The sequence below is a fragment of the Aulonocara sp. 'chitande type north' Nkhata Bay genome, linkage group LG4 (assembly GCF_057382095.1).
Source record: "Aulonocara sp. 'chitande type north' Nkhata Bay isolate Kocher_YH1m ecotype deep benthic linkage group LG4, A_spYH_male_GT1.1, whole genome shotgun sequence".
Lineage (NCBI taxonomy): Eukaryota > Metazoa > Chordata > Actinopteri > Cichliformes > Cichlidae > Aulonocara > Aulonocara sp. 'chitande type north' Nkhata Bay.
This window is the reverse complement of record NC_141347.1, coordinates 15,542,063-15,565,006: the sequence shown is the minus strand read 5'-3', so window position 1 is coordinate 15,565,006 and position 22,944 is coordinate 15,542,063. Positions and strand designations below refer to the sequence as shown.

General features: G+C 44.6%; 1 protein-coding gene across 4 annotated transcripts; it reads right to left on the bottom strand.

Annotated features, from left to right (window-relative positions):
* Positions 1–12,678: 12,678 nt before the first annotated feature.
* Positions 12,679–19,708, bottom strand: il2rb (interleukin 2 receptor, beta). 4 transcript variants are annotated; one of them, XM_086288687.1, is made up of 10 exons: positions 19,546–19,706; positions 18,875–18,972; positions 18,621–18,753; positions 18,401–18,467; positions 18,221–18,311; positions 17,941–18,086; positions 16,552–16,747; positions 16,260–16,383; positions 16,067–16,145; positions 12,679–14,801 (listed from the first exon to the last, which is right to left on the bottom strand). In XM_086288687.1, the coding sequence occupies exons 1-10, from the start codon at positions 19,548–19,550 to the stop codon at positions 14,076–14,078; spliced, it is 1,665 nt and encodes a 554-aa protein (XP_086144813.1). In that variant the 5' UTR covers positions 19,551–19,706; the 3' UTR covers positions 12,679–14,075. The 4 variants fall into 4 exon arrangements, with proteins under 4 accessions (XP_086144813.1, XP_086144814.1, XP_086144812.1 ...); XM_086288688.1 differs by having other exon boundaries at positions 16,260–16,362; XM_086288686.1 differs by having other exon boundaries at positions 16,260–16,747; positions 19,546–19,708.
* Positions 19,709–22,944: the final 3,236 nt, after the last annotated feature.

The window sequence follows — 22,944 nt, the reverse complement described above, 5'->3', positions numbered from 1 at the left end:
GTTATTGTAAAATCCGACAGGGAACCTGTCATTTTCAGGGGTGATGGTACAGACAAGTACACAGTGACTGAATGGGTTGAGTTGATGAAATCATACATCAGGAAGCAGAGTCTTGATGTGTCGTTGCAGACAGAGGAGGTGATGGGGAGGCTAATGGGGAAGGCCAGGGATGTAGTTAAGATAGGCTTGAGAAGTGATCCTGCGCTTATTACTTCCTGCGCCCCTGATGTCATATTCAACATGCTGATAAGGTACTTCAGCAGCACTTCCTCTTGCCTACCCCTGCAGGACTTCTACTCAACTCTGCCTTCTCACAGGGAGAATCCTGTTGATTACTGGATACGCCTCAACAAGGCTGCTGATATGGCTGAGGAAGGTTTGAAGCGTCAAGGCAGGCGAATGGAGGACATTGGTGGTGAGATCGCTAAAATGTTTGTGAAACACTGCCCAGATCCTGAGCTCGCATCTGTGTTTAAGTACAAACAGATACATGAGTGGACGTGCAAGGAGATTCAGGAGAGGATAGATGAGTATCGGCGCGAGAGGGTGTCTTCTGTGAGAGTGCGCGTGGTTGAGGCCCATGCAGCAGCGCTAATTCGTGATGACACGCGTGTTGAGCTCTTGAATAACGATGACAGGAAGTCTTCTGGTGTTGACGCGCTTCCTACGTCACCCCCGTCACCTGGGGTAGGACCCTCTGTCTCACCCTCTCCTCTCTTGTCCCAGACGCAGCAGATGTTTCTTGCTCCAAGCTGTCCCACTGTTCCTCCTCTATTGTCACAGGATGGGGAACGGAATCCGACGACCTCAACTCAGAATAGATGCCAGACTATTCCCCTGCATTACCAGAAGCAGTCTGCCCTCCCTGCTCCTGAGCAGCAGTTCCCCCACAGTCAGCAGCCCAGCGACAATGCTGTGCTTGGTGAGATGTCGATGCTCAGGGAGCTGTTGAATAAAGCGAAGGCTGGGGATGGACATTCCCCCTCACGGCAGGGTGGCAGACGAGTACAGAATCGGGCCCCTTTGTTCAATGGCAGGAGCTGTCAGGTCTGTAATAAGGAGGACCACACTACACAGTCCCATTGCCGCTTTGCCCGACTCTGTTTCACATGCTTTCAGCCCGGTCACACACGTCGCTCGTGTGCCAATGGGGCCTCTACGGGTGACAATGCCCAGGGAAACTAGACGACCTGTGCTTTGAGGGAGGCTGTACAGGTCATGAAGAACACTCCCACACACATGATGCAGCAGAACTGTATGACAATGTAAAGGACTTAGACAAGTCTGAGAGAGTTATTTTTCAGGACACACAGAGAATCAGCAGCAGTGACAGCCTGTTCTACACTCCTGTTACAATCGGAGGCAAGTCATCCCTTGGTGCTATGTTGGATAGTGGTTCAATGGCCTGTTCTTTGAGTGAAGTAGCGCTGCAGAGGCTTGCTGCTGCTGGTGCTATTGATTTGAGAAATCAGGGGGCACCCACTGTTGTTTTTGTTGGCTGTGGTGGTGTACGAGTGAAGCCTAAATCAGTGGTGGAGCTTGACATGGAAGTGTATGGGTGTCGTATCTTGGTTCCAACCTTTGTTGTTGAGAATCAACAAGATGACTTAATAGTTGGCTCGAATGTCATCAGACATTTAATCCGTCAGTTCAAGAAAGATGCAAGCTACTGGGAGGCAGTTTCGATGTCGCGTTCAGGGCATCAGGAACTTGAACAGTTCCTCTCTCTGCTTGCTGGCCTGGAACGCTGGTCTGGTACTGAGATACCAGACAAAGTGGGCACAGTCAGGTGCAACAGGGCTGTCACCCTGCCAGGTAACAGTGAGTTTCTTGTATGGGGGAAACTTCCGAAAGATGTTAAGATATCTCCCGGCTCTACTGTAGTTACTGAGCCAACCACCTCTCGCTCTGCACCCAGGGGCATCATGGTCGCTAGAGTGGTGACTCCTCTCTGGGGAGACAGGTGGGTCCCACTCAAGCTCCTTAATGTCACAGACAACCCTGTTATTCTGCGGAGGAATGCCAAGCTTGCTGATGTCTACACCTGCCTTGCATTGGAGGATATGGAGGTTCCAGAGCTCAGTCAACAGTCTACTCGTACAGAGCCCACTGGGACATCTGTACCCACAGTGGATGTTGGTACTGTACAGGAGAGGCTGGACCGTGTTGGCCTGGGTGACCTGGACCTGAAATCCTGTGATGTGTCATCGGACTGGCAAGAAAAGTTGGCTGACCTTGTGGTCAATTATCAAGATGTCTTTTCTCGCCATCATCTGGACTGTGGTGAGGCTAAGGGCTTTGTACACAGGATTCGACTGACAGATGACAGGCCATTTCGTCTCCCCTACAGGCGTGTGCCTCCTGCCGAATACCACAAGCTCCGCCAGGTTCTTAACGAGATGGAGGAGAGAGACATAATCAGGAAGTCTACTAGCGAGTTTGCCTCACCTCTTGTCCTTGTGTGGAAGAGAAATGGCGACTTGCGAGTGTGCACCGATTTTCGATGGCTCAACAGGCGGACGCTAAAGGACGCTCATCCCCTGCCACATCAAGCTGATTGCTTGGCAGCCCTTGGTGGCAATGCGTTTTTTAGCACGATGGACTTGACTTCTGGCTTCTATAACATGCCGCTACATGAGGAGGATCGCAAATACTCTGCATTCACAACACCCATGGGTTTGTACGAGTATAACCGCCTCCCTCAGGGTTTGTGCAACAGCCCAGCCAGCTTCATGAGAATGATGACCTGCATTTTTGGCGATCAAAATTTCCTCAGCCTGCTGTGCTACCTTGATGACCTGTTGGTCTTTGCACCATCTGAGCAGTTGGCTTTGGAGAGATTGGAAATGGTTTTCAGCCGACTTCGCCAACACAACCTGAAATTGGCCCCAAAGAAGTGCTGGCTTCTCAGGAGGACGGTGAAATTCCTCGGGCACATCATTAATGAGTCTGGTGTGTCCACAGATCCTGCTAAGGTCGAGGCTGTCAGCAATATGACCATTGCGGACCTAATGGAGCCTGATGGGATCACCCCATCACAGTCCCGTGTCAGATCATTTCTGGGGATGGTGAACTATTACCAGCATTTTGTGCCCAATTGCTCTGCCTTGGCAAGGCCCCTCTTTGACCTTCTGTCTGGCCAGAAGCAGAAGCGCAAGGGGCGGGCACGTGTGAGCCGTGCTATGCAATCTCGGAAGCTGACACCTACTGACTGGACACATGATCATCAACAGTCATTTGAGGATCTGAAGGCTGCTTTGGTGTCCTCAGTAGTTTTGGCCCATCCTGACTTTGCTCGCCCTTTTGTCTTGTCCACCGACGCCTCCTTGGATGGGCTGGGAGCAGTTCTTTCACAAGTTCAGGAAGGTGATTTTGTGGCTAGACCAGTTGCATTTGCCAGTAAATCCCTTTCCCGTGCCCAGCGTAAGTACCCTGCTCATCGCCTTGAATTCCTTGCGTTGAAATGGTCTGTGTGTGACAAGTTCAGCCACTGGCTCAAGGGACATGCCTTCACGGTGTGGACTGATAATAATCCACTTACACACATTATGACTAAACCTCATCTGGACGCCTGTGAGCAGCGGTGGGTGGCGAAGCTGGCATCTTACGAGTTTGATATCAAATATGTCCCTGGTTCTAAGAACATTGTCGCAGATGCACTAAGCCGTCGACCGTTTGTGAAGTTGGCTGTCGGAGAGAGGTTGCTCTGCTGTCCCTATAGCAACCTAGTTGGAGAAGCTCTTCCCATCTCTGTTGGCTCAGTACAGGAGGCATTTCGACAGTCGAACTCCAGTCGACATCTCTTCGATGGCCAGGTCGAGGAGGAGCCTAATGTGTCGGTGCATACTAAGAACCAGTCCTTGACTAAAGAAGAGGTCTCTGCCATCTTTGAGACACATACCCTTTGGGAGTCGGGTGCCAGAACGCGTGCTGTTGACATCCTCCAACAGCTTCCACAGCTACTTCTCCCTGCAACAGATGCTCAACCTGTGTTCTCTGAGGGTGAGCTTCGTGAGGGGCAGTTGAGGGATCCTGTCCTCTCCAGAGTGCTGTACTTTGTGGAACGTGGCCGTCGACCTTCCCGGAGGGAAAGATCCAGTGAGTGTGCCATGGTCATTAGGTACCTTAAACACTGGGACAAACTGACGATGTGTAATGGTGTCCTTTACAGAGTATCTAGGGATCAGGTCTCCAAGAAGAAGAGATACCAATTTGTTGTTCCTGATGCCCTTAAACCCGAGGTCCTCCAGGGCACACATGACAATGCTGGCCACCAGGGGCAGTTTAGGAGCTTGTGTCTGGCCCGCCAGAGGTTCTTTTGGCCGCACATTGACAGAGATGTGAAGGATTATGTGCGACAATGCCAGCGGTGTGTCATTGGTAAGGCAGCTGATCCTGAGGGGAGGGCACCCCTGGAGAGTATCAAGACATCTGCACCTTTGGAAATTGTGTGCATTGATTTTTGGACTGCGGAGGATTCTAACAAGAAACCTGTTGATGTGCTGGTAGTGACAGACCATTTTACTAGGATGGCCCAGGGCTTCCCTTGCCGAGATCAGTCTGCTAAACAGGTTGCGAAGCAACTCTGGGACAAGTATTTCTGCATTTATGGATTCCCAGAGAGGGTCCATTCTGACCAGGGCGCATCATTCGAAAGTCAGCTGGTTGCCGAATTGCTCAGGGTTGCTGGTGTGAAGAAGTCTCGGACGACGCCGTACCATCCAATGGGCAACGGTAGTGTGGAACGTTTTAACAGGACACTGGGCAACATGATTCGTGCCCTCCCTCCTGATGCGAAACACGACTGGCCCCGGCGCCTCCAGACCCTGACATTCATGTATAACTGTACTGTGCATGAGACAACAGGTTACGCTCCTTTCTATCTCATGTTTGGTAGGGTCCCCCGTCTTCCAGTTGATGTGCTGTTCAAAAACATACTGAAAGATCCTGAAATCGGTTGTTATGATAGCTACGTGGTGTCCCTGACAAAGGATCTTCAAGAGGCAATGGCTATTGCTCAAGGACATGTTGACAAAGAACAGAGACGTCAGGCTGAGCTCTATAACCGCCGTGTGAAGGGGAACTTGATCGCTACGGGTGATAGAGTCCTGGTTTCCAACAGACGTGAGAGAGGGAAGCGAAAAACAGCAGACAGGTGGGAGTCCACTATATACACTGTCGTTGGTGTGAAACCTGCTACTCACACATATGTGATCAAGAATCCTATCACTGGACAGGAGAGGGTTGTGCACCGTAACCTGTTGATGCTTGTTAACTTCTTGCCTGTGGACGTGGACAGTCACGCAGATCGCACCTTTCAGTCTTCTTCTGAAGCTGGATCTGGCGATGCCATGGATGCGACGGGATTGCTGTCTTTCTCAGAGAGTGGGGATTCTGTGAACAGAACTCGGCAATGGGTTGACAAATTGTCGGCTGCACGTTCGGACAGCTGTGAGGGCGCTGAGCCCTCTGGTCATGTTTTGAGCATGGCTGATGAGCCTGAGAGTGTGAGTGATTTGCACCATCAAGCCGGTTCAGTGACCTCTGAACGAGACTGCTTATCGGCCCCCTCGACTATCACTCAGGGAGGGAACAGACAACTCACGCCTTCCACCCACTCTGGTCCTGGCGATGTACAACCAGTCAGATCTCGTTTTGGACGCATTGTCAAACCAGTCAATCGGTTGCTCCATGTAATGTCCACTCAAGAAGTTGTTAATGATGCAAGTCAGATGATTGGCAAAGTCTCTAAGTCATTACGTCAGGCTTTTCAGTAAGTTTTTTTTATTTTCTACATTGTGGTTTCCAGTTTGGTGTATTCTTTGTTCCATTCTGGTTTTCCATTGCACCACCATGTTTGAACTTCGGTCCCGATGCGGGGACATTTCTTTTTCTGTGGGGCATGGTTTGTGTGGGGTGTAGACGGCATCCTGCATCCAGGAGCTGGTAGTGAGTTGGCGCCGCTCACTCTGCTTCATCCTTTTGGGGATACTTCTTGAGTTGGTGTGTCTATATAACCATGTCGGGTCTGTTTTCTTTTGGGTTTCTCTTTTGTTTTGTTGATTTTGGTGGATGCTGTGGGTTGTGCATCTTTAATTTTGAGTGAAATTCTGCGGGGGTGGATGTAACAGAGTTAGAAAATAGCTTAATGAATTTCCTCAAAATTGATGTGCTTTGTGAATAGTTGGAGCCACCTGGTGGACAAACACAGCAACTGCAACTGTTAAGGTTCCAAATGGCTGCACAGCGCATGCCTCAGCAAAGGAAAACAACTCCCAAGCTGGTGAACTGAATGTTGCAGTTGCTTTGCAGATTGTTAATGAAGACTGTGTGCTGTTTTCTTTGTACCAGTTGCCAGAATAAAGAGGGAGCCCAGAGTAAGGGCAAGTCCAGCGTTGCAGTGCCGTCCTTTCTACATGGGCATATCACACCACTTGCACAATAGACTCTCAGAACAGCAACAGCTACACATTCAACCAGGCATTTAGCCACTGTATAGCCTGAATACCAATGCCTTCATAAAAACAGTGATGGTAGTAATAACAATACCTCATTATCTATTGTAGCAGATGTGGAGGAGGATGAAACATCAGCACCTTACTGCTGTTGCATTGGTTCGTATTTAGAAGTAAAGTCAGAGGAGGTTAGGGATGGTTTGTGCACATGTGGCATGAGAACAGCTGTTGAGCATTACTGCCTGTGGGGCCCGAGGGTTGAGGTAGACCGTTCTTCTGTGTTGGTTACGCCCGCAGAAAATTCCTGTGCTTTTTCCGGCCACTGTTGACTGATAAAGAGTGACATCTGAAATCAGCCGATGCATCTCATTTAGTGTCTGCAGTCTTTGAGTAATCAGACACTGACATCCCAGCACAGCTCACATTTCCTCACTTTGGTGTCTCTCTGATAGCTGCATCAAGTATTTTCCTGTAGACTTTTGCTTATAGAGACTATTTTATTTGGAAGCATCTGGTCTTAAATAAAAACTCTAATTTTTCAAGCAGCAGGAAGAGCATCTCAGAAGCAGCATGCTACTGCACACAGCTTATCCTCTAAGGAGCTGGGGTGATAAATATCTTATGCCACTGACCTTTGGCCTTGCAGGTGAACCACACACACCCGGGTCTAAGGAGCTTGGAAAGAAAAGCGTCTGGACTTATTTGAGTTGCTTGAAGATGTTTCACCTCTCATCTGAGAAGCTTCTTCAGTTCTAAGAAGAGGGGGGAAACTCCCACTGGGTTTATATCTGGGACTCTCCACCATTTGACCTTAGAACTGAAGAAGCTTCTCAGATGAGAGGTGAAACGTCTTCAAGCAACTCAAAGAAGTCCAGACGCTTTTCTTTCCAAGCTCCTTAGACTATACGATGACCTGGATGACTGAGAACCTTCACAGACACACACACACCCGGCTTTAAAATATACTTTAAAATATGAAAGATACTTTATTTGACCTTACTGCTATTTTGCTGCCTAAATGTTGGTGTTTTTGTAATGAGGACTTTGTGCATTGCAACCCTACTTTCCTCTCAGTGTCACCGTTCACCGACCACGCTTACTAGTTACTAGCAATTATTTGCAAATCTCGTAAACACATCATTTATTGATGCAGATAGAAAATGTGTCAAACGTTTAAACTGCAACAGTTTAAAGAAAAGTACCTGTACATGTTGAGTTCGATGGCAGCAACAAGTCTCAAAAAAGTTGGGACAGTCCCGTGTTTACCACCGTGTAGCATCGCATCTTCTTTCAATAGTCTGTAAACATGTGGGAACTGGGGAGGCATGTTGTCTCGTTCATGTCTGATGAGACGGTCCCGAGACGTTTTTGTTGTATTTCTTATTTAATTCCATAACCTCCATACCATCAGAGATGCAGGTTTTTTAAATCGAGTACTGACACCAAACTGGATGTTTTTAGTCTGGAGGACGTGGAGTCCACATTTTGCAAAAATAATTTTGATTTGTTTAATTTTTACTCATCAGAACTGTTTTCCACTTTGACTCAGTCCATTGTAAACGAAATTGGACTCAGATAAGATGGCGATGTTTCTGGATCATGTTGGTTTCTTCTTTGCATGATAGAGCTTTAAGCTGAATGTGTGGGTGTCGCCGTAAACGAGCTCACAAACAGTGATTTACATAACAGAATAATTCCTGCTTTTTTAAGGCCAGACGATCACAGACATCTAATGATGATTTTCAGCCTTTACTTTGCGCACAGAGATTTCCCCAAATTCCCAGAATCTTTTGATGATACTACGCAGTGTAGATGTTCGGTCTTTGCAAAGTCATTTTCTCACTTTAAACATTTGATATGTTTTACATGTCTGTATATGTGAGTAAAATATGGGGTTGTGAGATTTGCACATCATTGTATTCTGATAATATTTACATTTTCCACAATGTCTCTCCCCTTTGCTCTTTTCCTCTTCGTCTCCTCTCCGCACAAAATCCAAATCTGACTGCTCAACGCTTTCATCCACAACACAGAGCAGGATTAAAAGCGTGCAGCTCACCTATGTGGAAGCACCTGCATTTGTTTTACAGCGACTGCAGTTGTGTAGGCAACCAGGAAGATGACTGCAAAACCTGTTGTTTCATTCTGACATAATTATGGGGAACTGCATTCAAATATGAAAACCAACAGAGAGTTGAAATTTCAGACCTCAAAGCATTCTTGTGGTTCAGCTCAGGAAAAACAAAGAAAGTTGGTGACAAAGCTCACTATTGCTATTTTGAACAAACCCCCTATTGATTTAGAAGAAGACGCTTAATCACTATTCAAAGTGTTTTTTCAGATTTTTTTAACGATACGGGGAAGCAATTTTTAAAAAGCAGGAATGCAATGCTGCTGTGTTCGTTTAACGGACGAGTTGTATTTGTTAAGAAAGTGTTTGGCCTCGGACGTGATCACGACTCCTGTGCATTTGCTGGTTTCTGTTGCTGCTTCGTGAGGAGAGTGAAACACATGGTCACCTCGGCCTCGCACCCTCCCATTTCACTGTGGCTTAGATCCAAAACACAAAACAGCCTGTGGTTTTTCAGCAGAATCTACAGTTCTTTTTCAATCTCTCGGTTTATGTTTTTGCACACACCTCGCTCTTCTCTCTTGCTTTTAAAAAAAAATCTTGGCCAGCTGAAAATCGAAACTTAATGAAGCGAGGTGGATTTAAACGCATAAAGACTCCTAGCTGAATGCCAAATGGATACTCCTGGCATACTCTGCACATAAAAATAAATTTAGTTTTTTAATAAAAGTGGAAAAATTAATGATGAGGTCCGCCCCGAGTTCCTGAAGGCTCTGGACGTTGTAGGGCTGTCCTGGTTGACACGCCTCTGCAATGTTGCGTGGAGATCAGGGGCAGTACCTGTGGACTGGCAGACCGGGGTGGTGGTCCCCATCTTCAAGAAAGGGAACGGAGGGTGTGTTCCAACTACAGGGGGATCACACTCCTCAGCCTCCCTGGGAAAGTCTATGCCAGGGTGCTGGAAAGGAGAGTTCGTCCGTTAGTCGAACCTCGGATACAGGAGGAACAATGCGGTTTTCGTCCTGGTCGCGGAACACTGGACCAGCTCTTTATCCTCTCCAGGATACTTGAGGGTGCATGGGAGTTTGCCCAACCAGTCTACATGTGTTTTGTGGACTTGGAGAAGGCATTCGACCGTGTCCCTCGGGGTGTCCTGTGGGAGGTGTTGCGGGAAATTGGGTGTCTGGCCCATTGCTACGGGCCATTCGATCCCTATACAACCGTTGCAAGAGCTTGGTTCGCATTGCCGGCAATAAGTCGGACTCGTTCCCGGTGGGTGATGGGCTCCGCCAGGGCTGCCCTTTGTCTCCGGTTCTGTTCATAATTTTTATGGACAGGATTTCTAGGCGCAGCCAAGTGGCGGAGGGGTTTCGCTTTGGTGGCCTCAGATGATGTGGTTCTGTTGGCTTCATCGGGTGAGGGCCTCCAGCTCGCACTGGAGCGGTTCGCAGCCGAGTGTGAAGCAGCGGGAATGAGGATCAGCACCTCCAAATCTGAGGCCATGGTTCTCAGCCGGAAAAGGGTGGAGTGCCCACTCCGGGTCGGGGATGAGTTCCTGCCCCAAGTGGAGGAGTTCAAGTATCTCGGGGTCTTGTTCGCGAGTGATGGGAGAAGGGAGCCGGAGATCGACAGACGGATTGGGGCTGCAGCTGCAGTAATGCGGACGCTGCACCGGTCCGTCGTGGTGAAGAGGGAGCTGAGTGTAAAAGCGAAGCTCTCAATTTACCGGTCGATCTACGTCCCTACCCTCACCTATGGCCACGAGCTGTGGGTAGTGACCGAAAGAACGAGATCAAGGATACAAGCGGCAGAAATGAGCTTCCTCCGAAGGGTGGCTGGCCTCTCCCTTAGAGATAGGGTGAGAAGTTCGGCCATCCGGGAGGGGCTCAGAGTAGAGCAGCTGCTGCTCCACATCGAAAGGAGCCAGCTGAGGTGGTTCGGGCATCTGACAAGGATGCCCCCTGGGCGCCTCCTGGGTGAGGTGTTCCAGGCATGTCCCACCGGGAGGAGGCCCCGGGGCAGACCCAGGACACGCTGGAGAGATTATATCTCTCGGCTGGCCTGGGAACGCCTTGGTATTCCCCCGGATAAGCTGGAGGAGGTGGCTGGGGAGAGGGAGGTCTGGGCCTCTTTGCTTAGGCTGCTGCCCCCGCGACCCGGCCCCGGACAAAGCGGATGAAAATGGATGGATGGATGGATGGAAAAATTAATGAATAACGACAAAGACACTTTGGAAACGATAAAACCCAACAGACTTCAAAGGAGAGGAAGGAATCGCTTTTCTTTTTCCGTCAGTTTTCTAATATCAACAAAACACTGGTTTTCTGTATGACTTTATCAGGTTCCCACATCATTGCTGAGGATATTTTTGCCCACTTTTCTTTACTATTTGTTCAGTTTATTGAGGTTTGTTTATGAACAGTTGTCTTAGGGCCCAACCACAGCGTTCAGACTCAGGTTGAAGTCTGGACCTTGACAGGCCCATTGCAGCACCTTGAGTCTGCTGTGAGAATGACTAAAGGTGTCCAAATCATCACCCCTCAGCCACCGTGCTTAACAGTTGGTGTGAGGTGTTTGTGCTGATGTGCTGTGTTTGGTTTTCCCCTAACATGGTGCTGTGTGTTGTGGCCAAACATCTTGACTTTTTTCACATTTGGCTAAAGGGCAATGTTCCAGAAGTCTTGTGGTTTGTGCAGATGCAACTTTGCAAACATTCAAAGCTGTTCTGCCATGTTTTTGTGTAAGGAGGCTTTATCCATGCAAACCCTTCCAAACAAGCCACGCTTGTTCAGTCTACTGTCACGAACTTTGACATTTAACACGGTAACTGAGGTTTGTAGAGTCTGAGATGTGGCTCGTGGGAACAGTCTGACCTTGTGGTGAATTTGCTCAGACGTCCACTCCTGGGAAGATTGTGGGATTGCATTAACGCATTTCTAAATGCTCCAAACCAGCAGATTTGTTCATACTTGCTCATGATCAATTAATCAAATGCATTTGATTAGTAGCAGCACCCGGCTGCTACTTAATCTCTTAATTTCCATGGAAGCAGTAAGGGCTCAAAGACGCTGGTGAAAACTTATTTTTTTACATTTGACTGTAGATGAGAATTGAAATGCACACTAAAAATAAACTGGGCATAAATCTCGTCAGCATGCACAAAGTCACTGGATCTAAAACTACTGGGTAACCAGTATCAATTCAAGGAGCTGTCCTGTTTTACCCAAGCATTAGTGCTGTTTTGTATTGTTCTTTGACCATTTTCCAAAAGAATGGATGTGCAACTGCATGTCTTTATGTAATGCTACTAAATCATCACATATTGTGACAGGTTGCCTTTTCTACAGTGTGTGAAATATAAATACTCATGCAAATACAATATGTATGAGTATTTGCCTCTAGTGTGTCTGTATCTTCACCATAGATTGGATGCTTTAGTTGCATAATGAATTACTGTTGGTCAGCGTAACAGGCTACCTAATAGCGAGCAACACTAAAAACATACAGACACAAATTGCTCTTTTTAAAACAACTATTTTCTGTGTATTTTAATCAGGGGGCTCAATGTAATTTATCCCTGATATAATACGTTTGAAGCTGCTGTGACTCTGATGCAGACAAACTGGTGAGGAGCAGAGTCTTGCACGACAGCACTGACATGGCTAAATATTGTAAATTCTGTGTGAGGTGAGCGGATGTTGCTTGTTGTGTCAAAGTTAAATGTCAAACCACACTCTAATACACACGCTCACTCACACATACGCTACCAGGACCACCTGACAGGACATGTAAAAACTCAAAAGTACACACAGGCCCACACACACACACACACACATATATATAGAAACGTGCAAACACACAGGCTGTCTCCCACACTCTTTCTCAAGTCGGTACATGCCCACCCCTCAGCCCTCATTCCACAGAGACACAGGAAGTCAAAGGGTGACCCATTTCTACTAGAGCTTTTACTTTGTTTGGCGTCTGTACAGATGCCACTGAGCGTAATGGAAACATACTGCATGCGTAGAGACAAGGCGACATTTTACACTGACCTCAACGGCTTACACTACACAAATCTACAATGAGCAGTCCAATGAATTTAGCAGATCTGCTAAGCGTGTACTGTAAGCACAAACACAATTACTCACTCTGTAAAGTTTATTTAGATTTATTGGCAGATGTCAGCTCTGAGTGATTATAAATGTTCATCATTACAGACAGAAGAATAAAGACTATATCAGCACAATAGCAAATACACACTAAAAACAACACAGAGGCAAACCAGCTGCCTTTTTTTTCTTTCTCAACAACAGGTCAGTGTTAACTCGAATCAACATAATGCTTACTGCTGGTGTAGACTTGGTCCCTTCCCTTTCAATTTTATGCAGCCAAAAGGCATCATGATTACCATAATAAGCACACACAATACGTCACCAAAAAAAGAACATTTCACTACTTCAAAAGTTCAAAATCAACCTGCAGCAACAAATCATTTTCTGTCTAACAACAAAACAAAAATAGGAGCTTTAAAGCACTCTCATACTATTTGATTATTTGGAATTCATTTAAAGTAATAAAAAGCAAACTTTAAAAGGGCATTTATGTGTTGTTGTGGCATTTATACTTTTTTTTGTTTAAGGCTTTTTTCTAAAAGTACGACATGATGATGAGATGCTAAGTATGAGGCTAAATGATGCCCCCGCAGCAGCCTACATGCTGGTTAACTCTGCAGCGTTGTACTGCTTTCAGGAGTAGGTTGCTGGTTAGCATGCTCTGTCAGAAACACTGATTTATGTGCATATTTTTCTTGCTATGATACCAGTTATAGGTTCCAAACCATCTAAACAAAAGACCAGAAGTGTGAAAGTGAAACCTACATTAACCGATTAGCATGTAAACAGGAAAGCTTCTCTACTTTTATAGCAACAGCTGATTAAATGACTATATATGTTATATAAAATTGGCCTTTTTCATAGTTTATTGGCAAAGAAATATCACTGGAGTTCCCCTTAGACCTATGTAGCTTTTTGTTTCTTTATTAATGTTCCTTAATGCCAAAACTCAGATCAGCTTGCTGAATGGGAGCTTTCCAACAAAAATACATTCACCACTAGCATTCAGCAGCTATACAGCTACATGTCTGATGGAAGGAAACGATAGAAAGAGTATTACGCTCGCTTTCACCATGATTACACTGGGTGATTGCCGGCACACTTGCCATAAAGCTTTATAAAGTAATGCTTTGCTTCTGGAAGCAAGTCTAAGCACTCAGCAGCCATGCTGAAACACATTCAGGCACTTATTTAGGCACTTGTAATCAAAACTGCACGGCGATTTGCCGTGTATCCCGCTCGTGCTCAACATCTTTGTTGATATGTCAATTTTGCATTTTCTTTTGTGCTCTAATGTCTGCAAAATAACTCGTACACGAATAAATCATGTAGGCGATCGTGGAATTCGTTTCTTTGTCAGACTAGAAGTTACACTTTGTTTGTTGTGTAAACAGAAGAAGTTTTAATTGACTGCACAGAAACTCTAATTGCAACTTTTCAGATGGATTTGTTGCTGAATGTTGCCTGCAGCTCTTTCAGTGTCAGGTAGCCGGTTTTACCGGGCTCCATGGGCATGGAGGAAGATCTGCACATGGCGCCAGGCACGAGCCAGGCTGAAGAGCTATCATCGCTAGCAGCTGTCATGGGTGTATCCTCCTGATGGCTGTCAGAGGACATCTGTGGTTCAACAAGGAGGCTGGGAGGTGTTGGAGGAGAGAAGGCGGGGCATGTGTGTGGAGGAAAGCGTACAGGAAGGATGAGGAAAGGAATGTTGTGATCATCCAAGAGAAATTGCTCTCCTCCTTCCATGTACCTTTCTTCCTCATTGTCAGCTTCAAGTTCGATTCCGAAGCCCGAGTCTGGGCTCTGCGGCTCCCTCTTCAAACTCTCGTAGGTTGGAAAACCGCAGAGCGAAGGGCAGAAGGACGGGTGAAAATCATCGTGGTAGGTAAAGTAGGCCGGGGTGGGGTCAATGCACGCGAAGCCACCGGAGGAGCTGGAGGTGAAATAGCTCCGGTTGGAGAAGATGGATGAAGAGGCGGAATTGTTGACGATGCCGCTGGTGTCTGAGTTCTGGAAGTGAAGCAGGGCGCTGCTGGAGCTGGAGGAGGGAGAGGTGGATGGGACTACATCAAAGTCCTCACACACCTCCACGGGGGAGATTTGGTCGATGGGCTGTGCTGTGAAGAACGACTCTGAAACTGAGAGCGGATTCAGCCATTTCTGTGGGGGGGAAAACACTCAGACTATAATATTCACCCAAAGAATCACACAACAGTATCAGAATGTGTGTATGTGCGTCACACTCTGAAACTGAACAAACTGAAAGGTGAATTAGCACTTTGCATAGTAAGGACAGGTTTCACGAGTGAGCTTAAGTGCATTTTTAGAATATTTTGCTTGAACAAGGGTCAAAATCACGGAGCAGGAGGGATTAGGAAAACTTATCTTTTGCTCCCACTGATGCAGCCATTAACATCTGTTCTAATTTCCCCCTCAAATTGTTTGAATTTCACATTTTCATTGCAGAAATTAGGCTGTCCACTTAACAAAAAGGCTTCAAACCAATTGCAATCCAAGATTCTTGGTACCTGCACTCGCTGTTTAAGCATATGTGTAGGACAGACAGACAGTTACAGCACCATGGGAAAAACTGCTCTAATAATAAAAATGCTGTTCTCGTTTTGTTCAGTTTGAGGACAACTGTTAAAAATGTCTCATTCTTAATGATCCGTATGCATCAATGATTATTTTATGAAATATGGTGCTTTTTGGATGCTCAGACTCACATTTATTTAAATGCTATATGTATTTATGAAGTTACTTTGCTCAGTAGAAGTTTGTGTGAGATTTTGAATGCAGAATTGAAGTTGTGCGTATGTTTCTGTGATGGTATTACTCGTTTTTTCCCATAAAAGGATGTCAGCAGTTCTCTTTTGGGATACCAGCCTTACAGTTTGTATGATGTAGAGTGAACATGCGCAGTGACAGTTTAACTGGTTGAATCTTGGCGAATGTGCCAGAAAGCAGAAAACTAGAACTTTACAAACTATTTCAGGTGTGGCGGGAATCCAAACCCATCGCCACAGACAACTGACGGGAGTGCGGTTCAGGTCTTTCTCCCTTTGTTGTGGGCTGTGGGAATCAGCGCCTTTGATGAAGAGCTAACTTTATGACATTTTATCATTTTAATCAAACTTCATTGTCTTCATTTAATAAACATTACTGAGAAGGAGAAGCAGGTCATAAACTAACACCGTGGCCTTTGCATTATATACTTATATGTTGTTTTGATCCACGTCTAAAGTGAACAAATTTAGCCAGCGAACAGCGCACACACTCACACTTAAACAGTTAAAGGTCCCATGAATACCACATAATATACTACTTGCTGTGTGTTGACACCTCTGCAGTGAAGCGGTCTGTGTTGCCTGCGGCTGGATATTTTGATAAATGGATTGTTAGTCGAGAACATTTATTATTTTTACCTTTAGGTTTCCTTCGTGGACAGAGTGCAGCGACTGGAAATACTTTGAAGGGTTCGGTACTGCCTTCCCTTCGAGCAGCCTGAAACAACATGGGGTCGAGCGTGTATATCAGATATACAGAGTGTGTAGATATACACACATACATGCAAACATATGCGCACTCTGATAACAGCCAAAGTCACAGTTTACTCACCCCCTGGCGTTGCATCTTTTGTAAACGACCAGCACAACAACAATAATGAAACACACGGTGCCGAACAGTCCCCTCTTCACCAGTGAAGACAGACTAAATCCCTCTGAAACAGAGAGCAGACAGACTGAACATGCACAAATGTACATATTCAGTTGACCTTTACTTTGTTGCCTAGACAACGAAGCAGACTGGATGCATCCTTTTTTCCAGCTGCACTTATTCCCAATGAAAAGGTTGAACTGTGATGCTTTTAAGACTGACAAGAGATAAGCAGAGTGTTCACCAAGCTCACCGTTTACACTGTTTGTGTTGTTACCAAGGTTGTCCGATGAATTCACTTTCCAGGATGACGCTGGACTCCAGTGGCTCCAGTGGCCGTTATATCCAGATTTTTCAGTTTTAACTCTCACTCTGACGTCCCCATGCCCCTTTAGTTCAGACAGAGCTAATCTCAGCTCTTTGTCTGGTGTTTTGAAATCTCTGGCCTCCTGAAAAATTGAAAATTCAAGACAGGGTCAAAATAAAGGAATAAAATACAGAAATACTTCTCCAGGCTTCTTAAAGGACAATCAAAGCTCTTCTTTGGATGTTTGCTGCCTTTTATTCTGTTCTCTGTCAGGATGAGGTCCGAGCTCAGGGGAGGCCAATCCATGACTGATCCTCCATTGTGTGTGTTTTTTCTATCAGGTATGCTTTTACTGCATTGGCAGTGTGTTTGGGATCGTTGTCATGCTGACAAATCAATCAGACACTTTCCAGGTGGTGTTTGATGGTGAATCAAACCCTGATGGTGGTTTTCCTTGTTGATAATTCAGTTTGACAAGATCTCCAACACCATGGGCTGAAAAGCAGCCCTAATCCACGACAGAGCCTCCGCTGTGTTTTAGAGATCACCTCCTCCATACATCCTTTTTGAATCTAAAAATTTCAAATTTTCTCCCTTTTTCCTTTTGTTAAGAATGTCTTCATCTACTGCAGATAGTATTTAGGCCTGCCAACTTCCTCTTTTGTCCTTTGCTTTTACACGTTTATCAGTTTTTTAAGCTTATGGCTTTTTGGAGTCTTTGGTTTTATTCTTGTCCTACCGTATTATCTGATGTGTTTTTGTAACAGGGTTCTGGCAACAACGTGCCTAAAATACACCGTTTAAAACATTTTTTTGTGCCAAATTCATCTGAACATGATCAAATACAAGGACTGGACTAAAAATGAATGAAGAAGCAGAAGATGTCCAAAGCAAAAGCCTGAAAAATCTTGAGAAAGCCTGGGAAACTTTGCTCAAGTCCTCTTTAAGACCCAACCCATCAAAAAATACCCAGAAAATTCTGATTCTTTTGGAACTGAGATGTTTAATAATCCTTATAACAAAATCTACAAAACATGTTTTGCTGTATCATGTTGTTTATGATATATTTTTATAATTTATTTATTATATATTTTTTCTATCGCATTTCATACATTGGGCATTTTCAGCAACATTTCGTTAAGAACAATGTTAATTTTAGACCAAAAAAAAGAGTTTTGTCCATAACGTTTTGAAATCATGGCAAGTATTGCTAATGTTGATAAGATGAGGTCTCAGAAATTGATGAACATGTGGCAAATATGATACAAATGGCTTTATTGATTTACTCAGTAATTTGTCTAAAAACTCTGTTACTGCATGTATGTAGATGCTCACCGTCCAATTTTGGTCACTGGTTTTGGTCTGGATATGGAAGTAAAGGGCTGACAAGTACGGTAAGATTTTTTCGCCTGGGCTCCACGTTATGTAGAGGTCTGTGCCGTTGATGCTGACATTGGGAGCACTTGGAGGATTCATTATAACTGCATACACAGACGCACAAACAAGGCAGATTATTAAATGTTGGTAATTGTTGCAGTTATTAATCCATCGTTGTAACTTATTCCAACTGTGCGGTGTATCAACAACAATTTGAATAGAAGTCAGAGCTACTCACTGCAATCTACTGGGCGATAGTTTATTAGGGCCTCCACTAACACTCCATTACAATTCACACTAAAGTTCAGTCTTTTAAAAGGATTTAAAGTCTGGAAGAAAGCAATAAACCATTAAACAATGAGGATAGAACTTGTGTGAGTAATCCAGTTTGCCATGTTTGCATGTGTCCGATACTTACTTTGTTTTCAAAGACAATACTGCAGCCAAACAGAGAGTTCTCATGTTGTTCAAGCTTGCATTTTTGGCTAGATGAGAAAAGGACACAAAAAGGGCAAAATCTTCACTTAGCACTGACGTTTTGTAGCCAAACTGTGACCCATGATGTTCCTTTTTGTAAAATTAAAACCTTTGTCCCCCAACTAATACACACAGTTTTCAGTATGTCAGAAATATCTTACATATACAGGGCAGGACTGCCATGTGTCCAGATTGTCATCACACCCGAAAGCCAACAGTCTGCACCGGGACCCACGGCAGAGCTGTTCAGCGTGCAGCTGACATTGTTGTAAAAGTCATTTGCACAGGAAAGTCCTTGAGTAACAGAGACACAACAGAAAACAGGAGTTGGGATAGTGTTGCTTTATCAGTATCACGAGACTTTACGTTCAGATTAGACTGAACTCTGTGTGCACTCAAATATATACACTCATACCATGTGAGAGTCTGTGGGAGTGGGCCGCATGCACTGAAATGATAACTATCAGGAGGTGTGAGCACAGCAGCACCTCCATCGCTGCGAATGTGGTATGACTGTAGGCAGAGAAGAGCGGTCATACACTGAGCGTTAGAAGGGCGAGAGGAATAAAAAGTTGTAAATACACCAGCTTAGACCTGGAAGTCAGCTAAATACAATCACCACAAAGCTTCTAGGAAGGGCAATATTCACAGCTTGAAAAGCTGTGGCAATATATCAACTGTGTTTTACAGTAAGGACCTCCTCTAAGCCATACTGTTAATGCAAGCAACACCTTATTTAGTTTACAGTAGCTGACTTCATACTTTGCAGTGTGTGTGGCTTTATGCTAATGAAACAAATGAGAGAAGATGAACAAACCAGTCTAAAAAAAACCTCGGGGAACATTATGTGACCTGAAAGAGATGAATCTTCCCATCACGCTATTTTGACTCCAAAAACTCACTAAAACTATCCAGTACAGTAAAAAATCATCAACTCCAAGCTGAAAGACACACTTGTGTTTGTGTGTATGTACTTTAAAATTATTACATCAGCAAATGATTGTTTTTATTAATTAACATAGTAATTCCCCCCCCCCTCCCCTTAAACAGGACTAATAAAAAATGTTTGAAGAAGTAATAAATTACCTCATGAGTCTTGGTAGCAGGTGGTCAGGAAACACATTGTTGCTTCCTCTTTTGGACTGACGAGAAGATTTCCTTCTGTTCCTTTCTATTTGAACATCGCCGTCTTTTCTGGTGCTGTCGTTCTGTCACTCACAGTCATCCCCCTGCCTCCTCCTCCTCACCCCTCCCTCTTCTCTTAAGTGCCCAGTGATATTTTCCACTTGAAACCACAGCTTACAGGGGCTTACAGGAAGCTTCGTGCAGCGGTGAGTGATAATGAGAGACGATGGGCCGGGGTGGAGAGTGAGATGATGATGGTGGTGGTGGGGGCGGTGGGGGCTTGGCTTGTTGTACAACACCTCCTTCTGCTCACCACCAGCTGCAACTGCTACCTGAGGCCCCGTTGCCTTGTTTAAGGTAATAATAATTGTACCGAAAACAAGAAATCCAACCACATCCTGTTTCAATCACAATTGTAAAGTGGGTTGTATAAAGAGAAACTCGCGAATTGCTCTATGAAGTGGTTTATGTCAATGAAACTCATCTTAAAAAGGACATTCAAAGGATTATATAGGCTAAAGCTACCCGATTTAGAATCGTGGGGTTATTTAAAAATGCAAACGCGAGAAGCTGTGCATGAAAACCGCTGCTGTTACAGCCGCAACCGCTGCAGACACATACTGAAGTACTTCCAAAGAGACAGAGAGTAAAGGAGGTTGAAAGTTAAAGCAGCAGACAGCTCTTCAGTCAGTGGCCACCAGGCATTTCTGTAGTCAAAGGCCACCTGTTATTCCGTCTCACTGTGTCAAACGTTAACCCTTACAGCGAGGGCTATGTGGCAGTTGTTAATGGTGATATGGGGCAAAACGGTAAGCAAGCGAGTTTCTAGAAATACAAAATGACGAGCTGGAAGGGCATCACTTGTTATACAGCACAATCTGGTTAATTTGCACCTCAAAAGGTTGTCACAAGAAAAGTGACCGTAAGAAACCAGAATTTGTCTTTGTGCATATTGCCAGTAAAATCCGAAATATATAAAAACAATACCAAACAAGCTAAACGTGATAGGTAAAGTTGAAAAAAAGAAAAGAAACAGAGAATCTCCTGTTTAACAAGACACACAAACTTTTGTAGGTTTGTAGGTTGCGAGCACAGTGATTGTGCAAACCAAATCAGTGAGATCAATTTAAGTTTGCAGAACGTTTTTGTTCATCTTTGTCTTAAAGGTCATCGGAGGCCATTGTGTAACTTGCCTTTATACTAATCATATAGGCCTACAAACCACACGCACAAAAAAAACTTTCATGCAGAACATTACAACTGTTGCGACACAGTGTTTTTGAACTCAGCTATACTTTGTCTGCCTGAGTGGGCTTAGGCCTGCAGTAGTAGGCCAGAGGGTGATGGCGTGATGCAGCCGCCACGGGTTCCTGCAGTTACTTAGGTGTCAGCATCAGTGAGAACCAGCGAGACGAGAGCAGGGGAGGGTTTAAATGTGCAAAGGAGCGGGGGGGTTGGTGAGGGTATATGACACTCACTGAAAGGTCAAAGTCCGCTGTGCCTGTGGCAGGAAGTCGTCGAAAAGACCATAGAGATGTTTGTGCTCGGAAGGCAACAAAATCATCATACCACAACCATAGTGGGGAAATGTTCAGTGGCGAGAAGGTGAGAAGAATAACAAGGGAGGGTATACTCATAATACGAACCCTACAGCTCTATAAAACAAAGCACAGTGCTGCTCTTGAAAACTACTGGGTTAACACTGTTTCAAGATTAGTTCTCCTAACTGACAGAAATACATCATTTATTGACTCATCCCCCCCAACAATCAGACTCAACTAATATAACCCCCCCAATAAAATTATGAATTATCTTGCATAAATAGGCTGTTGATTTTCTTTACTCATTTCAGGTATTACCAGCAAAATAGTTGCATGTTTGATCATCTTGGAATTTACCCAGATGTATTTATTTATTTAGACAGCGATTGTGACACCCCCCCCCCCAATGTTCAGCACAAAGTTATGCAGATGCATACATTCATATACAGCATTATTGTACATGCTTTAACAGAGCTAAACTCACCAGTTAACCTAACTGGTGGGCTGTGGGAGAAATATTTGATATTGTTGGGACAGGGAAAAAATGCAGGGTCCGTGCAAAACATCCCCAACTATCAGATGTTTCCAGACATTGATGGTAAATGTGCTGCAGTGTTATTCAAGCTTTGGACTATCGACTTCACTGATGAACAACAGCGTGTGGGGCCAAAGACTAGATAAGTTGCAAATGTTCAAAACAAATGTGGTAGATAGCATAAGTGCCCTCTTATCTGTAGTTCCATCAAGTGAACAACCCAATGTGTTGGGCCAAAGATAGCACAATCCTGTCAGAATTCATGCACTACATATGTATATGGTGTATATATGTGTAGTTTCCACATATATAAGTATATATATGTGTGTCTGTGTATACACAAAATTTATATGCAACTTAAAATAAACAGAGAAAAAAGAACGTAAAACATGTTAGCTTGCTGTGATAAACCAGAGCTAGCAGCTAGCAATGCTGGATTCTCTGTAAAAGGGAACATGGCACCACAACGCGGAACTACACACTGAAAGCATGAACCACTGGACTTTTAATTCATCATAGTGAACGATGACATTTTGTATCTACATTAAACTTCTGCAAAAATGTCAAATTAGCTTCACACAGGCTTCATAACAGATGAGCTCAGACATGAAAGCTGTACTATCTGCTGATCAGTTCACACTTAACACATTCAGCTAGAGCTGAATTTGACAGTTTATGCATTGTCTAGTCAGCATATGCAACTTCAAAGAGACCCCTCCACCTCCTATCTTTGTGTAGTAAAGGATCAGATTGTTACTACAGATACTTATTATATAGGTCTGGGTTGACAGGAGAGGCAGGAGGTTGTGACAAAAACACAAGTTTCAGTGGTTTGTGTTGAAACCACCTCCATTCTACTGCCTTTACACATCACACAAAGAGCCAAATAACCGCTTTAGCTACTACTGCCATTTACAGACCCAGTTCTCCAAGTTATAATATGAATTGGGATTGCATTTTATAAAAGCGGTTATTTTATTCATTCATTTTTGTTTACTTTATATGCACATGAATCATATTGCTTTTGTTCTGCAAACTAAAAAAACTTGTGTTAATTGAGCGGGATATTACAGAACTTCCCCTGACTAAGCTTTTATTTCGAGCGCAATATTTATCTCTGTTTTGTGCATGCTAAAAGTGCAAGCAGCACCATCTCCAAAATAACCTACAGTGAGTCATAAGACTGGTGTGTGTGTTGTGGTATCAGAGTAGGAAACAGGACCTCGTTTTGCAGTGCCCTTTTTTTTCTTTTCACCATTTTCATCACATGCTTGGTGAGCTGCT

Coding starts and splice junctions, on each gene's coding strand:
- il2rb (XM_086288686.1), bottom strand. Junction 18,754..18,874: donor CTCCCACAGACTCTCACATG/GTATGAGTGTAT, acceptor CTGTTACTCAAG/GACTTTCCTGTGCAAATGAC. Junction 14,802..16,066: donor TCCACGAAGGAAACCTAAAG/GTAAAAATAATA, acceptor TCCCCCCCACAG/AAATGGCTGAATCCGCTCTC.